The following is a 16,270-nucleotide window of genomic DNA, read 5'->3' as shown; positions in this document are numbered from 1 at the left end:
AGGGGGTTGACTTACTGAGTAATTTCTTTCATTCAAAATAAAATTTAAGAATTTCAGAACTGAAAATATAGCTTATTGAGTCTTCCTAGTATTGCAAATGAAAAACATGTGAAGAGAAACACTAGCCAAGGACTAGGATGTCCTACCAGCTTTGTCCCCTGCTTTACCATCTGAAACCAGAATCCAAATTAATAGAAGACTCAGCTCTTTTTCGTGGTTCCTTGTGGGAGATCAGCTGCTCCAAAATGAAGCTGAATATCTCCTTCCCAGCCACTGGCTGCCAGAAACTCATTGAAGTGGACAATGAACACAAACTTTGTACTTTTTATGAGAAGCGTATGGCCACAGAAGTTGCTGCTGATGCTCTGGGTGAAGAATGGAAGGGTTATGTGGTCCAAATCAGTCGGGGGAACGACAAACAAGATTTCCCCATGAAGCAGGATATCTTGACCCATGGCCGTGTTCATCTGCTGCTGAGTAAGGGGCTCTCCTGTTACAGACCAAGGCAAAGTGGAGAGAGAAAGCGCAAATCTGTTGGAGGTTGCATTGTGGATGCCAGTCTGAGCATTCTAAACTTGGTTATTGTTAAAAAAAAAAAAAAAAGGAGAGAAGGATATTCCTGAACTTACGGATACTACTATACCTCGTAGACTGGGGCCCAAAAGAGCTAGTAGAATCCGCAAACTTTTCAATCTATCTAATGAATATGATGTCCGCCAATATGTTGTCAGAAAACCCTTAAACAAGGAAGGTAAAAAACCTAGGACCAAAGCACCAAAGATTCAGCGTCTTGTTACTCCACATGTCCTGCAACACAAGTGCTGGCGTATTGCTCTGAAGGAACAGCATACTAAGAAAAATAAGGAAGAGGCTGCAGAATATGCCAAACTTTTGACCAAGAGAATGAAAAAAGCCAAAGAAAAATGCCAGGAACAGATTGCCAAGAGACACAGGCTGTCCTCTCTGAGAGCTTCTACTTCTATGTTTGGGTCCAGTCAAAAATAAGAATTTTTCAGAATAACAAAAAAAAATAAGATCTGACCTTCTAAAAAAAATAGAAGGCTAAATTATTCTTACCTCTCTCTCATCCTTTAACCTTGTGGACAGTAACAAATCCAACATGATCTCAAGCTTGGTAACTTCTACATTTGGATGTTACACACCTGAACATGATCCCCACATGTAATTATTTTCAGACTTTCTGACATTTGAATTAACTATTGTAGATAGGCCAATTATGCATAGATTTCTATTTAAAGAGAACCAGTGTCATAAAGGACTTCAATATTTCAATCAAATCCAATATTGTTAATGTTAAATAATAAACAAAATAATAGCCACCTTAGTTGTTAACTCACATTCTTTTCTCTGTCATTTTTTTTGTTGCCTAACTGGATAGAACACGCAGAGATTTTCACTATGTGGTTTTCTGTTCTTCTTGTACAACCTTTCCATTTCTAGGAATCTATTGTACAAAAAACATTTACTCTTCAAGAGCAATAAAATCTATGTAATAGGGCATTCCTTGCAGCATTGTTTTGAAATAGCAAAATTTAGGGATCAAATTCTAATCTCCATAAATAGAACACAAACATAATTTAATTTTAAAGTTCATGCAATGTAATACTGCACAGTATTTAAAAGTATGAATTAGATATAGAGGATATAGATATAGATACCATGTGAAGTAACAAATCAAGTTAGAGAACAGTATGTGCAGTATGATTTCAACTTTGAAAATATATATGATTTAGGTTAAGTGCACCATCAATATACATATATATCTAAACAAACTATATGGAATAATTTCACCATAGAGAAATGGCATGTGAGATAGATATGTTTAACCTGACTTAAGCATTTATAATATATACATGTGTCAAAACATCACATGGTACCCCATTAATATGTACAATTTTTATGTCTTATGTGTCTGTTAAAATTCAATATTAACAAAATCTTTAAATATTTGAAAATGAAATAACAATTTTACATAATTCTAGTTCAAAGAATAAATCACAAAGGAAATTGGAAAGTATTTTGAACTACATAATAATGTAAACACAGTCTATCACAATTGCCAGTTCAATAAGGTGGTACTTAGAAAATTTTAGCTTTAAATGTCTTTATTAAGTAAAGAAAAAGGTTTAAATTCCATGATATACATTTCCACTTTAAGAAACTAGGGAATGAAATGCAATATAATCCCAAAGTAAGTAGGCAGGAAGACAGAAACAAGCAACAGAGAAAATTAACCAAGTCAAAAAGTGGTTCTTAAAAAGAATAATAAACTTGATAAATCCCTAAACAAGCAAAAGCAATCTAGAGAAATAAAAAGTCAATATCAGGAATGAAAGAGGGGATATTACAGACCTTACAGACATTAAAAAGATATTAAATGAATATTATATACAACTCCACACCAATAAATTGTGAAACTCGAGTTAATGGATAAATCTCTTACAAAAACATGAATTATGAAATCTGACTCAAGACAGAAGAAAAAATCTATCTAAACTGTGTCAATTAAAGAAATCAAAACATTAATTTTGAAAAAGTTCCACAAAGAGAATCCCAAGTCCAGATGATTTCAGTGGTCAATACTATCAAACATTTGAGGAAGAAGTGATGCCATAGTGGAAAATAGAGGTGGCAAGAATACTTCCTAAGCCTAACAACTCCTTTCCCCAAACCTAATCAAAGTATTACCAAAAAATATATGGGACAGTATATTCATAAATATCAATTCAAGAATTCTCAAAAATAGCAATATAAATCCAGTCATATATAAGACAAATACTATATCAAGACTGAGCAAGGTTGATTTCTAAAACTTCAATTTAAATCCACTATATTAAAACAATAAAGGAGAAAATGATCTGATCATTACAATAGATGCAGAAAAAGCATTTATCAAAATTCCTTATTGAGAAATAATAAAAACATTCAGCAAACAACATGTGGATGTAGATGAAGAGTATATGAGTGACAATTATACAATCCTTGTAACTTTTCTGTAGGCTTTAAATATTTTTAAAGTTGAGAAAATAGAAAGAAAGCATTTTCTACCTGTCCTACAGTAAAATTCCTAAGTCAAATTCTGGTTTTCCCCATGAGAATCATTTTAGACTTCTTTCTTCCTTTGCAGTCAAGTCTATAGATTACTGCAAATGTCATCATTTATAACTATTCCACTGTAAAATAAAATCTACTCCTAATCTATACCAATCTAACCAAGACTCAGGTGCCTGTTCTTTTAGCTTGGCTTGCCTAGTCTCCCTTGACTGCTTCCCACTTAGTTGATGTACACCTTTCCTTGGCAAACTCATTGCCAAATCTACCTATTCACTTATACTATGCCTTTACATTGACAGTCCTCCTCCCTCATTCCAGACCACTCTGGTTGTACCTGACTGTCAAGTCTTCCCTCAAGTTCTTCATCTTCCACAGAAGATGGACTATTGACTACCCTTCTCTAACTTCCCTAGCTTTGGGGGCCTGTATTGTGCAAGTTTAATATTAAACCAAATTCTGTGTTATTCTCCAGGTGTTTTATATGTGAAGCCTCTCCAATAAGAGTATCTCCTTCCAGCTAACTATCTCTTACTTTTTAATCATATGTTTCAGCACCTTTGTAGAAAAAATTTGATTTAAATATAAATATAAAATTTCATTCCAAATTCTTTCAATTTTTATTAGAATAAGTGCATTTTAACATCATTGCGCTCTGCCTTTATACTTAGTATTATTTTATATCTACATTTCTGTGTGTGGATATGGTTTAACTATTGGTAATTTTGATAGATATATAATGTTCCATTAGGTTGCCATAATTTGGTTAGCCATTCATTTATGCTAATAATATTTAGTATTTTAACTGAATGAATTTGGTTTATTTTCCTTTCTTCCTACCCTCAGGATTAGCAGAATGTTTCCTGTATAGTAAGAATTCAATAAGCTATACCTTTGGTCATATAAATCCCAATGACAAAGTGTCCAAAAGTTATGTCCCTTCATCTTCTTCCATTAGTGTTTCATTCAGCTAAATTCAGGTCTCAGCTTCTTTCTGACTAATATGGCTCATCCCTGCCTATTCCCTACTTGCTCTACACTTTGTTAAACCAAACTCAGAAGGTCAAAGGTCATGTGTCCTCTCATATGTGGATGCTACAGAGAAAAAAGGAAAAGAAAGGTGGGAGGCATTTCATGAAAACTGAAAGGAGATTAGTAGAACAGAGGAAAGGGACTGGGGGAGAGAAGAGGGAAAAGAAAGAAAAAATACTGGGAAATGTTATTAGTCAATTTATATTGTTACACTGTGTACATGTACAAATGTGTGACAACAAATCCCACCATTATGTACAATTTTGTGAACCAATAAAAATATTGTACTTTTTTCAAAAACACTTTTCTTATGCTCCAGACTTTGTCCTATAATGCTTCCAGTGATCTAGCCAATCCTTCCATTACCATGTTCTTCCTTCAAAGATCCAGTTTTCTCCAAAAAAAAAAAAAAATCACCCTAATCAAGGACATAGAGTATCCAAGTACCAAGTCTCAGATTATCCCCATCAATTAAAGAACAGATCACAGGAAGGAATTTTCTCCTTGTTCTTAGCTCATTATTAAATAGCACCTTGTTGACCTAACTTCTAATCTAGCCATCTTGCACTTCACAGCTAAATGCAGTATGAATATACTTTCGGCAACATTACTTTCAAAGCAGCATTTTAAAACAAAATGTCATCCGCATTTGAAAAATTCAAAGCAGGATATTTCATTTTTTTAATTATATAGCATTCTATTTCACAGAGTAAGTAATTTTTACACTTGGAAGTGGTTTGAGACTCTTTTCTAGCTTGTGCCAGAAATGGCTCATAGCACCTCTATTCTGCCTTTATGGTCTTCTTCCATTAGGTAACTAGAAATACTAAAGGTGACACATTTCTAGTGAGAAAAAAAAAAAAAAACCTGCCGCCCACTCATCAACAATTAGAAAATTTCACAGTACCATAAACCCATAATCCAAAGCCTCCAATAAAGTCATTCTCTCATTACATGGAATTGAATGGTTCTATATAAGTCAATTTATCTATAAGTACCCACTGTATGCCAACAGATCTTCACATCCTCCCTACCACTAGGGATTACATTTTTTTTAGCTGATTCAGATATTTTGGTAGGTTTGCAATGTTTTTCCCAACAGCAGATTACTGAGAGCTTTTTGCCATGATCATCTTACAGATGAACTGACTACAAAATGACCCAATTTGGGCTCAGAATTAAACATACTCTCCCATAAAACTGATGTCTTTATCCTCTTATAAGGAGATACAATCTGAGACAGCTGAAGGCCAACAACTGCATAACACATTTCACATTTTTGTGTAGCAACAACAGCAGTAGCAGCAGAAGTCAAAGAAAAGATGAGGGGAGAGTTTAATGCCTCAAATGATAAATCCCATATATAATCTAGGAAAACCATTTTTCAACTTAAAAAGAAAAACTAAATCGAAGATTTTGACTGACTTCTACTTGATAGAGAGTAATTTTTCCCGCTTATCCTATTAAAATTAGTTTCAGGTATATGTGTCTTCTATTGGAAAAATAAATGAACATTTCTGCAACTGATATTTTTCTAGATATTAGTCAATTTCCTGAAACAGATGATGAGACTTCTAAGGAAACCATTTTTAATAGTAGGCTTTCTAAATGACTTTATCTATGTAGTCCTAAATTTAGAGAATGCAAATACTGATGGAAATCATGCCTAGTCTGTGAAGAAGGAAACAACCTCACACTTGACCAATCAAAAACAGTCCTTAAAAGCTTATGCTGTGAAATTTGGCATGTTCTAATGCATTCAGTCCCTAGGTACATCTCAGATTCATCTTTGCTGTTTCCTGAGTCAAGAATGATGGCTGGTCTTACCTAGTGTCAATGTATATTACATGGAAATATAGCTTGTGTTGTCATTTCTAAAAATTGTACATGAGGCAAAATCAGGAGGTTTGTTTCAATATGTGCTCAGAGTAGATTATAAAAATGAACCTGTGAGACAGAAGGTGTAACTCTGTGACAGAGGGATTGCCTACCATGTTTGAGACCATGGGTTTGATCCCCAGCACTACAAATAAAAAAGAAATGGAAGGGAAGACAAGAAAGAAAGAAAGAATGAAGAGTAGAAGGAAAAACTTTTATCTGGTTTTTTGCCTTGTTTGACAAGTAAAGATGATGAAAGTTTCATCTCTTGGTTCTTCTCTCTGGTGCATAAGGAAGAACCTTGGCATCCACATATGTAGGAATTTCTGTGAAAGGGATCCCTGTCTACAATGAACTGCACAGACATCATTATAACTGGCATCACATCTGGCACTAAACAGTCATAAATGGTAATGAATAAAGGACACAATCATTCTTCATTTTTGACATGGGGGAAGGGAAGCAAAGGGAAAAATAGAAGCTCTGAGTTCCACAGGAGATTCCATGAAAAGCAACCATGTGAGCTTGAACCCGGATCTCTAACTAGAAAAGGGCAAAGGACCTCACAAACTACATGAAGCAAAACTTTGCACTGAAGATTTGCAAAAGAATCTGTTTTAATATTCTTTAAAAGATAAGGCAACTCAAATAGGACTATTATAATTAAAGCACAAATAATTCGATGGGGGGGTGTAACTAGGATTAATCCCAGGGGCACTTTACCACTGAATTACATCTCCATACTTTATGTTTTGTTTTGAGAAAGGGCCTCACTAAGTTGCTTAGGGACTCACTTAGGTTTCTGAGACTGGCTTTGGACTTTAGATCCTCCTGCATCACTGGAATTACAAGCTTGTGCCACTGCACCCAGCTATTCTCTATTTTTGAGACAAACTTTTATACATTCCACATAGGAGTAAAATGTGGAATTTCTCTTAATGTAATGTCCTTACAATCCTCCTGCCTCAGCCTCCTGAATTGCTAGGATTATAGGTGTATACCACCATGTCTGGCTAAATAATTCTATTTGCTACATAAAGTAATATTATTAACAGAAGTGTAGGGCTGGAAAGTAGGATTATGATGGAGGTGGCTAAACAGGAGGTAAGAGTGAAAAGAACTGTCCAAAGCACAGCCCCTCCAATTTACATCAGGTCTGGGCAAATTAGGATGTCTCTTATTCATCCCTCACCCAATTTTTTTGTATTATGAAACAAACCACACAGATAAGCACAAACCAATGCTAATCTACTAGTCTTTTCTGCTTTTACTATATGCAGCCTAAACAGAAGTAGGAAGACCTAAGAGGAAAAGACAAACTGTGCTTTTAAACCATTTCCACTGCCCAAACTTGAAGGAAGTTGTGCTTCACTACAGCAATTCCCATTGTCCTGTACAGGGATGCAAAGCAATGGCAGACAAAAGCCACAAACATTCAAACACTCTACCTTTAAATGGAATACCTTTTGGTATAATGATTCTTCAATAAAGTTGACTTCACTTGGCCACACTAAAAAAACAAAGATACCCTACTAAACCACAGCAAGTAAAAGTAAAGGGGCAAATCATTAAAAAGTTGATCTCTGAATGCTACCTGTGTATCAATGGCAACTTTCTAGATATAAATATAGACATATAGACAATAGACACATATAGACATAATTACCTCTCTCTTCTTAAATAATAAGCCAAGATGTAACACAAGATGCCTAAGTAGTACCTTGCGGGTTTTTTGGTTTGTTTGTTTTTAGTTTGGATTTTTCTTGAATGAAACTACCATAATATAGGTGACTTTTTAAATCACTAACAGATTTTTTTTCCTTCCTGACTCTGCTACAGATGTTACGACATAACCAGGTGAGGAAAATGGGATCCGATAAGTAATTTCTCCAAGTCTTATTTCAGTAACTATCAATCTGAACCAAGATTGAAAGTGAAAATGTGACATGAAAGGTAAGGCAAGGAAAGGCAGTCATGAATGATTTGGCAAGTGGAAGAAATGATAGGTAAATTCTGACACAAATACAGCTGAAAGGGTCACAATAACACTAAAGTGATTTAAATACATGAGTCTACAAGAGGGGAAAAAGTCAGTATGTTGTCCTATCTTTATCATTCCAGAATCCTTTGGACTTCAGCAGTTTCTCTACTTTATAGACTGTGTGTAACCCACTTTTGTGAAAGAATTATTAACTGAAGAACAACACTGTTTTTTAGATATTTCAATTAGCAAGTATTCTTACCTCAGAAAACAAATATTAACCAAACTCCAAGCCCCATGCAGCATTTATTGCTCTGAAAATTAAGCTTGTAATTTATTGCCTAGATTTTATACCTAATGAGAGAGTAAAGTGCATACATTTAATTCTGAAAAATAACTGAATTAGAAGCCAGTAGAAAGCAACAGCATAATCTTTTATTTCCACATGAAAATACATTCCTCAATGTCTTACTGGAATGACTGCAGACAGAAAATCAATTCTTAAAATGTCATGCATGGTTTGTGATTATGGTTGGAATATATAATCAAAACTGAAAAAATATACATATATTTATACCTACATATATATGTATCTATATCCAAGTGTTATTAAACAATGATTAAGCTTTGATTGGGATATCTACTGATTATAACTAATCTCTTCATATAATCATGGCTGCCTGCCAGACCACCATGTTCTAGAAATAGATATTTCTTCTCAAGAAATTTTTCTTCAGGCAATTAGCTAATATTTTTTAACTCATAGCTTTTAAACCTCTGCCTGTTAGGGATTTGGTACAAATATGAAGAACAAATGCTTACTGATATTTGTCAAAAGCTTTCATTTAAATTATATCACCGTACACTCAATTAGGAGGCAAAAGATATCTATTTTGAAGGTTTCCTATCTTCTAATTTGTAAATGTTTGCTCCCAGGTGTTTATTCACTAGCAAGAGTGTAACCAACTCTAAATAGGCCTTTGACATTTCATTGTCCACTGAGAGTATACTGGTCATTAAAGTGTAACAAAATTTCACTGGTCTCCCAACATTTTCTCAGTGGTAGGCTAAAACCTCATTTTTATTTTGGCTACTTTCCAATACAGTTGGAATGCAAGTGCTTTGTCTAAAATCATTCCCAGTTAAAGGCACAGATACCATTGGAATGCTCACAAAACCTCACACGTTTTTGACCAAATAGAAGTTACCAGCAACTTACCAGAATTTCTCTTGGACACCATCTTCAAATTTGTGCTGACTACAGAACAGACCACAAGGACCAAAAGAAATGGTGACTTCATCATTCACTTTTTTGGTACCTGAAAAGTCAAAAGAAAAGGGAAAAAGGAGATGAAAGATCTTGTCCTCAACAAAATATCAGCTGCAGTTTGAGCATTCCTAATCTGAAAATCCCAAATCCAAAATGACATTAGGTATATGCTCAAATGGTGAAGTCTATGCAAATGTTCCAAAATCTGAAACACTTCTTGTCCTAGGCATTTAAGAGATGCTCAACTTTCTAATTTTACATTTGTAAAAGATACATTATAGAATAATGGTAATCTAGTGACATCTGGCTCCATTTTTATGCAAATGAAATAAGACTTGAAAGTTCACATTTAAATCATATCAGAGTTCCCTACTAAAAACTTCAATACCTTGCATTGGGTTTTGAGTAAAATACAAACTATCCCTAATAGACTTTCAAGGGCCTGTAGATGGGACTCCAAGCTGCATCTTTTTATCTTTTTTCATAAGACTCTTATTGGCTATGATGCAAGTCATTATGTTCATTCTATTTGTTATTTCCTTCTCATGACCTTTGCACTTTATCCTCCTCTTGGGATAATCCATTTTTCTAGTCTTAATGGAGTTAGTTCCTTAACATGCTATATGCCTCATTCTCACCAAAAGGGTTTTCCCAACTACCCACTCACAGCTCTGTCATTCTTTAGCTTAACTATCTGTTTATTTTATCCACAAGACTTATCAACACTTATGAACATTTTGTTTATTTATGTAAAAAGAGATTTTACTCAACTTTGACATTGCATTTTTAAATGAACAGCATTATGTCTTAAACCATTGAAATGAAACTGTTATAAAAAAAACTGAAAAAAGTATGAAACTGAAGTGAGATATAGTAAAGTCTCCCCATCCTGTAACAGGGAAACATTACCAATTGGCATTTGGTGGAAAAAAAAAACATTTTAATATTGTTGTCCCCATTAAGACATTTTAGTAAATTGGTTACCTATATGATGGTTCATCTAGGATCTTTTAATACTCAGAATATAAGCACCACAGTGGTACATTGGGCTCATCATAAACCCAAGATATAAAATGGCAAAGGGGCCTGTAAAGGTGAAAACACAGGATCTCTGAAATAATGAATGGAAGAAAACCTGAAAGACAAGAACAGCCTTGGGATAATACTTAAAGATCCAGATTTCTGTATGATGATTTCTGGTTTTTTTTTAATCATTGATTTGCACCTAAAGTTACAAAACCTTACCCAGAATATAAGAGGAACAGGGTGATATCTAGTGTTGAGTGGGATACTCTTTTCCCAGAACTGACCTCAAAGATTTGCCTGATATCCTAAATTCTGAAAACTTCCAGAATTTGTTGTCTGAGGCCACCAACTCAACAAACCAAACCAGCTAAATTCTTATCACCACACCTTCACCTCATCAATAAACAAAGAGGACTGAGATGGAGAATGAGGTCACCTTTTGATATGGAACACAGACTTTTCCTTTCCCAGTTGACCTTGTTCTTACCATCAGATATGCTGGACTTTCCCTCTACCTCTGGGAAGGATAAAGAAACCTGGGGGTGCACAGTGTGTTTGATATTGCCAAATGACAAGAAAGTCAGTACTAATTTTCATCTATTTCCAACACACAGCAAATTTGAGGTTCCCAAGAGGAACTGAAGATGGATTTGGCATCCAACAATCCAAGTTAAGACTAAATAAATAGATCATTCCTATGGGAGGCTTTGCAACTTGGGGCAAGATGAGCATATACAAAAGTAAAGTGACATAACAGCACCAGCTAAAGGTCTAACTGAATATGTAATCAAAATTTGCAAGGGTCACCGGGTTTGGTGATACATCTACAATCCTTCTTGAGTCGAGGATCACAAATTCAGAGTGAACCTCAGCAACTTACCACGGCCCTAAGCAATTTAGTGAGACCCCATTTCAAAATAAAAAATGAAAATAAAAAGGGCTGGGAATATGGCTCAGTGGTTAAACATCCCTGGGTTTAATCTCTGGTACTGAAAAAAAAATGCAAGAGTCTTCCCATGCCCATAGGACATACTTGGGAACCTCTCATTAGCAGGGTATTACAAGTACCTATTTATATAGGGCCTATAGACAACTAAAAGAGCAATTATGACAAACCAAAGACACAGAGTGATACGCATCTGTCTTTTCCCTATTTTTCTTCCCCAGCTATTCCCTGCCCAAGACAACAGTACAAAAGGCACAAGGAAAAGAGGAAGAAGGGGGTATATGAAAGCCTACCAGGTATCCCCAAATTCCTAGACTAGAGCCATATGTCTCATCTGAAGATCAACAAATGATATTTGAATCAGATAAGAGCTTGAAGTTAGTAAAGACAAAATCAAAATAAGACACTTCAAATATCAAAAAGAAGTTGAAAAGTTATAGATCAGACTGAAATATTTATCATTATGCTTTTTGTCCCAGTGCAGAAATAGGTAAGTAGCAATTAGTGGGGGAAATAATGCAATTTCATGTTCATACTCCAATAAATTGAAACACTTCATGATGAAGTTTCTTTTAGTAGCCTTTGTCTGCTCTTTGCCCTTTATTATGTAAACTTCACAAGGGCAGACATTTAGTCATTAACTTGTATTTTCAGTACAGTCTGAAACATAATTGATAATAAATGTTTAATGAATTAAAGAACAAGACCAACATAGTTTATATTATATCAAGTGAAAAGTTCAAGTAATATAAATAAATGGAAATTTTCAGTGATTTTTCAAATTATTCATTTATTTGAAAGAGAACACCCTTTATCTACTACAAAATTTTCCAAATCTGAGCTGTGTCCCATTGCCTGTTGTCATGAAAACTATTGGTTCCCTATATATGTCCTCTTGGCCCACCCTAAAATTATCCCAGAAGTCTTCTTATGTTTCTTTGCCAGAAGGAACTTTCTGTCTGAAAAAAAAAAACTTATTCACCATAAGGTGTAGAATGGAAGTGCCATGTTGTTAAGATATCATGCATGATTCTTAATCAATTATAGAAGTTGGTGAATGAATACTCCAGCTTGCTCAACCCTTGGTATGTTCCAATAGGATTGTGTGGCAACCTGTTCCTTAAAAACCCTTTATTTGCACTTCTTTACTTCCAGTATGACTGTGCCACTCCCTTGTAGTACTTCCTTGGATCACATTCAAAATAAACTATGCACATCCACATCCTTGTTCTTAGAGACTGCTTTTTGGCAAATTAAAACCAAAACTCTTAAAAATCAATTAAGTACTTCACATAATTCTTTTATTTTCCATAGACCTTATCTACCAAACTTCCAGCTCAGAATATTATGTACAATCTAATCCAAAGTACTTCTATTCTTCCCTAATCCCAACCCCTATGGGATTAGAGAAAACATTCAGCCTTTAGTTTTTTGGAATTGGCTTATTTCACTTAGCATAATATTCTCCAGTTCCATCCATTTACCAGCAACTGCCATAAACTCATTCTTCTTTATGGCTAAGTAATATTCCATTGTGTATTGAAGGAAAGGGAAGGGGAATGGAACTAGGAAAGACAGTACAATGAATTGGACATTACTATCCTATGTGCATATATAATTACACGACCAATGTAATACAACATCATGTACAACCAAAAGAATATTATGCTCCATATATGTATAATATACCAGAATACATTCTACTATCATGTATAACAAATTAGAATAAATTTTTAAAAGAAAAGAAAAAAAGATTATGTATACTCTAGACTTTAAAAAGGACTTATTACTCAAACTTTTCTTAAAGTGCATGCTCACACTCAATTCTATTTACCCAGTGATTATTATGTGATCATTTTCAGTCAAAATAAAAGCTATGCTTTATAGCTGATATTCAGAGATATAAAGTATTAGAAAATAATAGTCCCAGAAATATTTCTACTCTTTATATAACTGACCCCCTCCCTACTCTTGGAAAAATAAACTATTTAATATTTGACTTTGACTAGAGAAATCATCATTGAAATCAAATAAGTTTATCACAGGTATTTTCATTATCAGTTGAAATCAATTGCAATTATAAAACCTGGCCATGAATTTTTTAAGTCCATATATTTATCAATCCCATTTCCATAGGAAAGCCAGTTAATTCAACAAATTTTGCTGAAGTACATTTTATGATAATAATATAATTTATTGAGTATTTTGTGTGTGTCTGATACTGTGATAAACTGATATATGGCAATATATCCTCTCAACAATCTTAGGAGTTGTTATTAGCCCCACTTTGCTTTTTGAAAAACTGACACTTGTGATTTACCAAGATCATGAGTTAGTAAACTATGGAAAAAAAGATTCAAGTCTAGGTCTGTGTGACTACAAAGTCCAATCTCTCAACCACAACTAAATTATTTTTTTCCTAGAGTTTAGACACTATAGGAGTCATGAGTCAAGTCTGAGATTATAAAATGTGGCTCCTTGCCTTCCAGGAGCTATGACCCAACTGCAGAGATATGTAACTGATGGAATGCTTATACAAGTGCAAGATAATGAAGAACAACCTACATATGTTATATGGTAAGGGAATATAAAGTAGGAAAAATGTTTTATAGTATATTAAATAGATGATTCAGATTTCCCATTGAAAGAGAAAATCTGCCAAACTGCCAATTCCGTCAAAGAGAAAGGTCAACTTAATCAATCTCCTAGTAATGTTCATCTGTAACAGCAGTCAGCCTGCAATATCATCATTTATCAAGGAATGTCTCAGGACTGTGACCACTGGGCTCCTAATATACAGTTGAACACATCTGTTTAAATACTAAAAGTGTCAGAAGCAGCTAACACTATCCTCTGGAAATCTTACACTGAAATTTAGGTTTATTACATTATAACTTTTCCTCTTGGTGATTTTGCAACAAACTTGCTGTTGTGTGAAGGAAGTGTACAGGACCATATATAATACCTACTATGATGGCAATTATGCTGCTACTCAATTATTTCAAAATTACATTTTTCCAAAAAAAGTCTTCCTCCCAACATGGTTATAAATATGCAATGGTTCTTACTCCTGAAGTTTACATTCCCCAGTGAGCTTTGTGTTTACTAATTCCCAATGGTTAGTATGCAAAAATCCCAAAGATCACATGAGGAATTAAAAAGAATGAAAATGCTAGGACAATGGCTAATGAGGGCATTAGTATTCCTCTCCTTAGAGTACCAAAATCTGATATAAGTAGTGCCATCTTGACTAGAGTTTTTAAAACTGTAATTGGACTAAATATTTTGACAGATAATTGTAATGATGATGTTATGCTTGAATGACTTTCAAGTACAGTTCACAAATTACCTTCCCCATTTTATTTTCTTCCTCCCTTATAGTGCCAGGTATATAGGGTTTCTGATTTATGCTAATTTTTTATTTGTATGGCAAATTCTTGACTACAGAAACCAAAACAAATTTAAATTATGAATATACTTGAATACACCAACCCTGACTAAAAATATCACTAGTTGCCAAGAGCACATACTTATATTATTTCTTGTTACCTTCTTACAATCAGAGAACATTTTGGCATTTTTACAATGCTTTCCAATTTCTCTCTCACACACACACCCAAACACACACACACACACAAAGTATCACATATATACATATACACAGAGTAATTTATGTAGTTAACACATATTTATCTCAACCTCATATCTTCTAATTTGACAGTCATCTGAAACGAAGTCTGGTATTCACACAGAGATAGTCATAAGGGCCTATTATGCTTAAATCAGAAAACAAAGATGCAACAATATTTTTTTTGGGGGGTGCTGGGGATCGAACCCAGGGCCTTGTGCTTACAAGGCAAGCACTCTACTGACTGAGCTATCTCCCCAGCCCCCGAGATGCAATAATATTAATGAGAGTATTCTTATAAAGGAGACAAAGTTGGTTCTCAATAAGACTAATATATGGAAAGTACATCAGGAGTTATTTAGTCCAGCTTTCAACCAATCCTTTTTTTTTTTGTATTATCCCTATAACCTGTCTACAAGTACTTCCTATCATTTGGAAAGCAACTGTATAAGTGACAGTTCACTTTCTTAATAGCCCTCATATATAATCAAGGGAGAAAGACACATGGAAATGACACTAGCAGAACCAGAGATACAGAAACATGAAAAAAGAAAAGTAGCATTTTATATATATACATGTATATATGCATATACGTACATATATGCATATGCACATGTATACATATGTATGTATACATGTGCATATATACATGCATATATGTATATACACACACACACATACACATATATATACACACATATATATGAGAGAGAAAGAGAGAGGAAGAGATGGTGACAAAAAAATATACACAAAGAAGAGAAACAAGAATCTATGGAGAACCAGAGAAAGTGAACAACAGAAATAGGGCTAGAGTCTTACCTCAGTGGTAGAGCACTTGCCTAGCACATGTGAGGCACTGGGTTTGATTCTTAGCATCACATATAAATAAATGAATAAATTAAAGTTCTATCAATATCTACAATTTTTTTTTAAATTAAGAAAAACAGAAATAAAAACACAAAAATTGATATAGGGAAAGAGGAGGAAATGAGATAATGAGAATGAAAAAGAAACTACTGAGAGATAGAAGAAGGGGCAGAGAAAGGGAAAAAAGATGCAAACACACAGGGAAAACAATAGTATAAGCAACCATAGAAATACATCCTGTTAGGATATAACCAAAGTGGCAGGGATCAGACTTGTTCAAGGTTGTTCCTGTGAGCAATACTTCTACTAGTGGGTATAAGTTCTTACAAGTTGTTTAGACAAAACATCAATCATTACTCATTTTGATATCATGCTTAAATTGTTCATTATCCAGCACTTTCCTTCATCAATTTAAGTGTTTATTTTTCTTAAAACATAACCTATGTGTTCATATACAGTTTATGACATTTTAAATTGGAATAGCAGATTGGAAGGAAATTGAGAGTGCTTGAGAATTTCTTTTCTAGGAATCTATACTACAGAAATCCAAAGGCATATGCACAGAAATAT

The 16,270-nt window shown here is 34.2% G+C and overlaps 1 protein-coding gene across 1 annotated transcript; it reads left to right on the top strand.

The window, feature by feature from the left end:
- Positions 1–228: 228 nt before the first annotated feature.
- On the top strand, positions 229–1,005 carry LOC124972217 (40S ribosomal protein S6-like). Its single transcript, XM_047536474.1, is given in 2 exon segments — positions 229–596; positions 598–1,005. Coding segments are annotated over 2 exon segments (759 nt in total). The 5' UTR covers positions 229–245.
- The last annotated feature ends 15,265 nt before the right edge of the window (positions 1,006–16,270 follow it).

Source organism: Sciurus carolinensis, chromosome X (assembly GCF_902686445.1).
Source record: "Sciurus carolinensis chromosome X, mSciCar1.2, whole genome shotgun sequence".
Taxonomy (NCBI): Eukaryota; Metazoa; Chordata; class Mammalia; order Rodentia; family Sciuridae; genus Sciurus; species Sciurus carolinensis.
The sequence above is the reverse complement of the archived record's forward strand: the minus strand, read 5'-3'. Positions and strand labels throughout refer to the sequence as shown.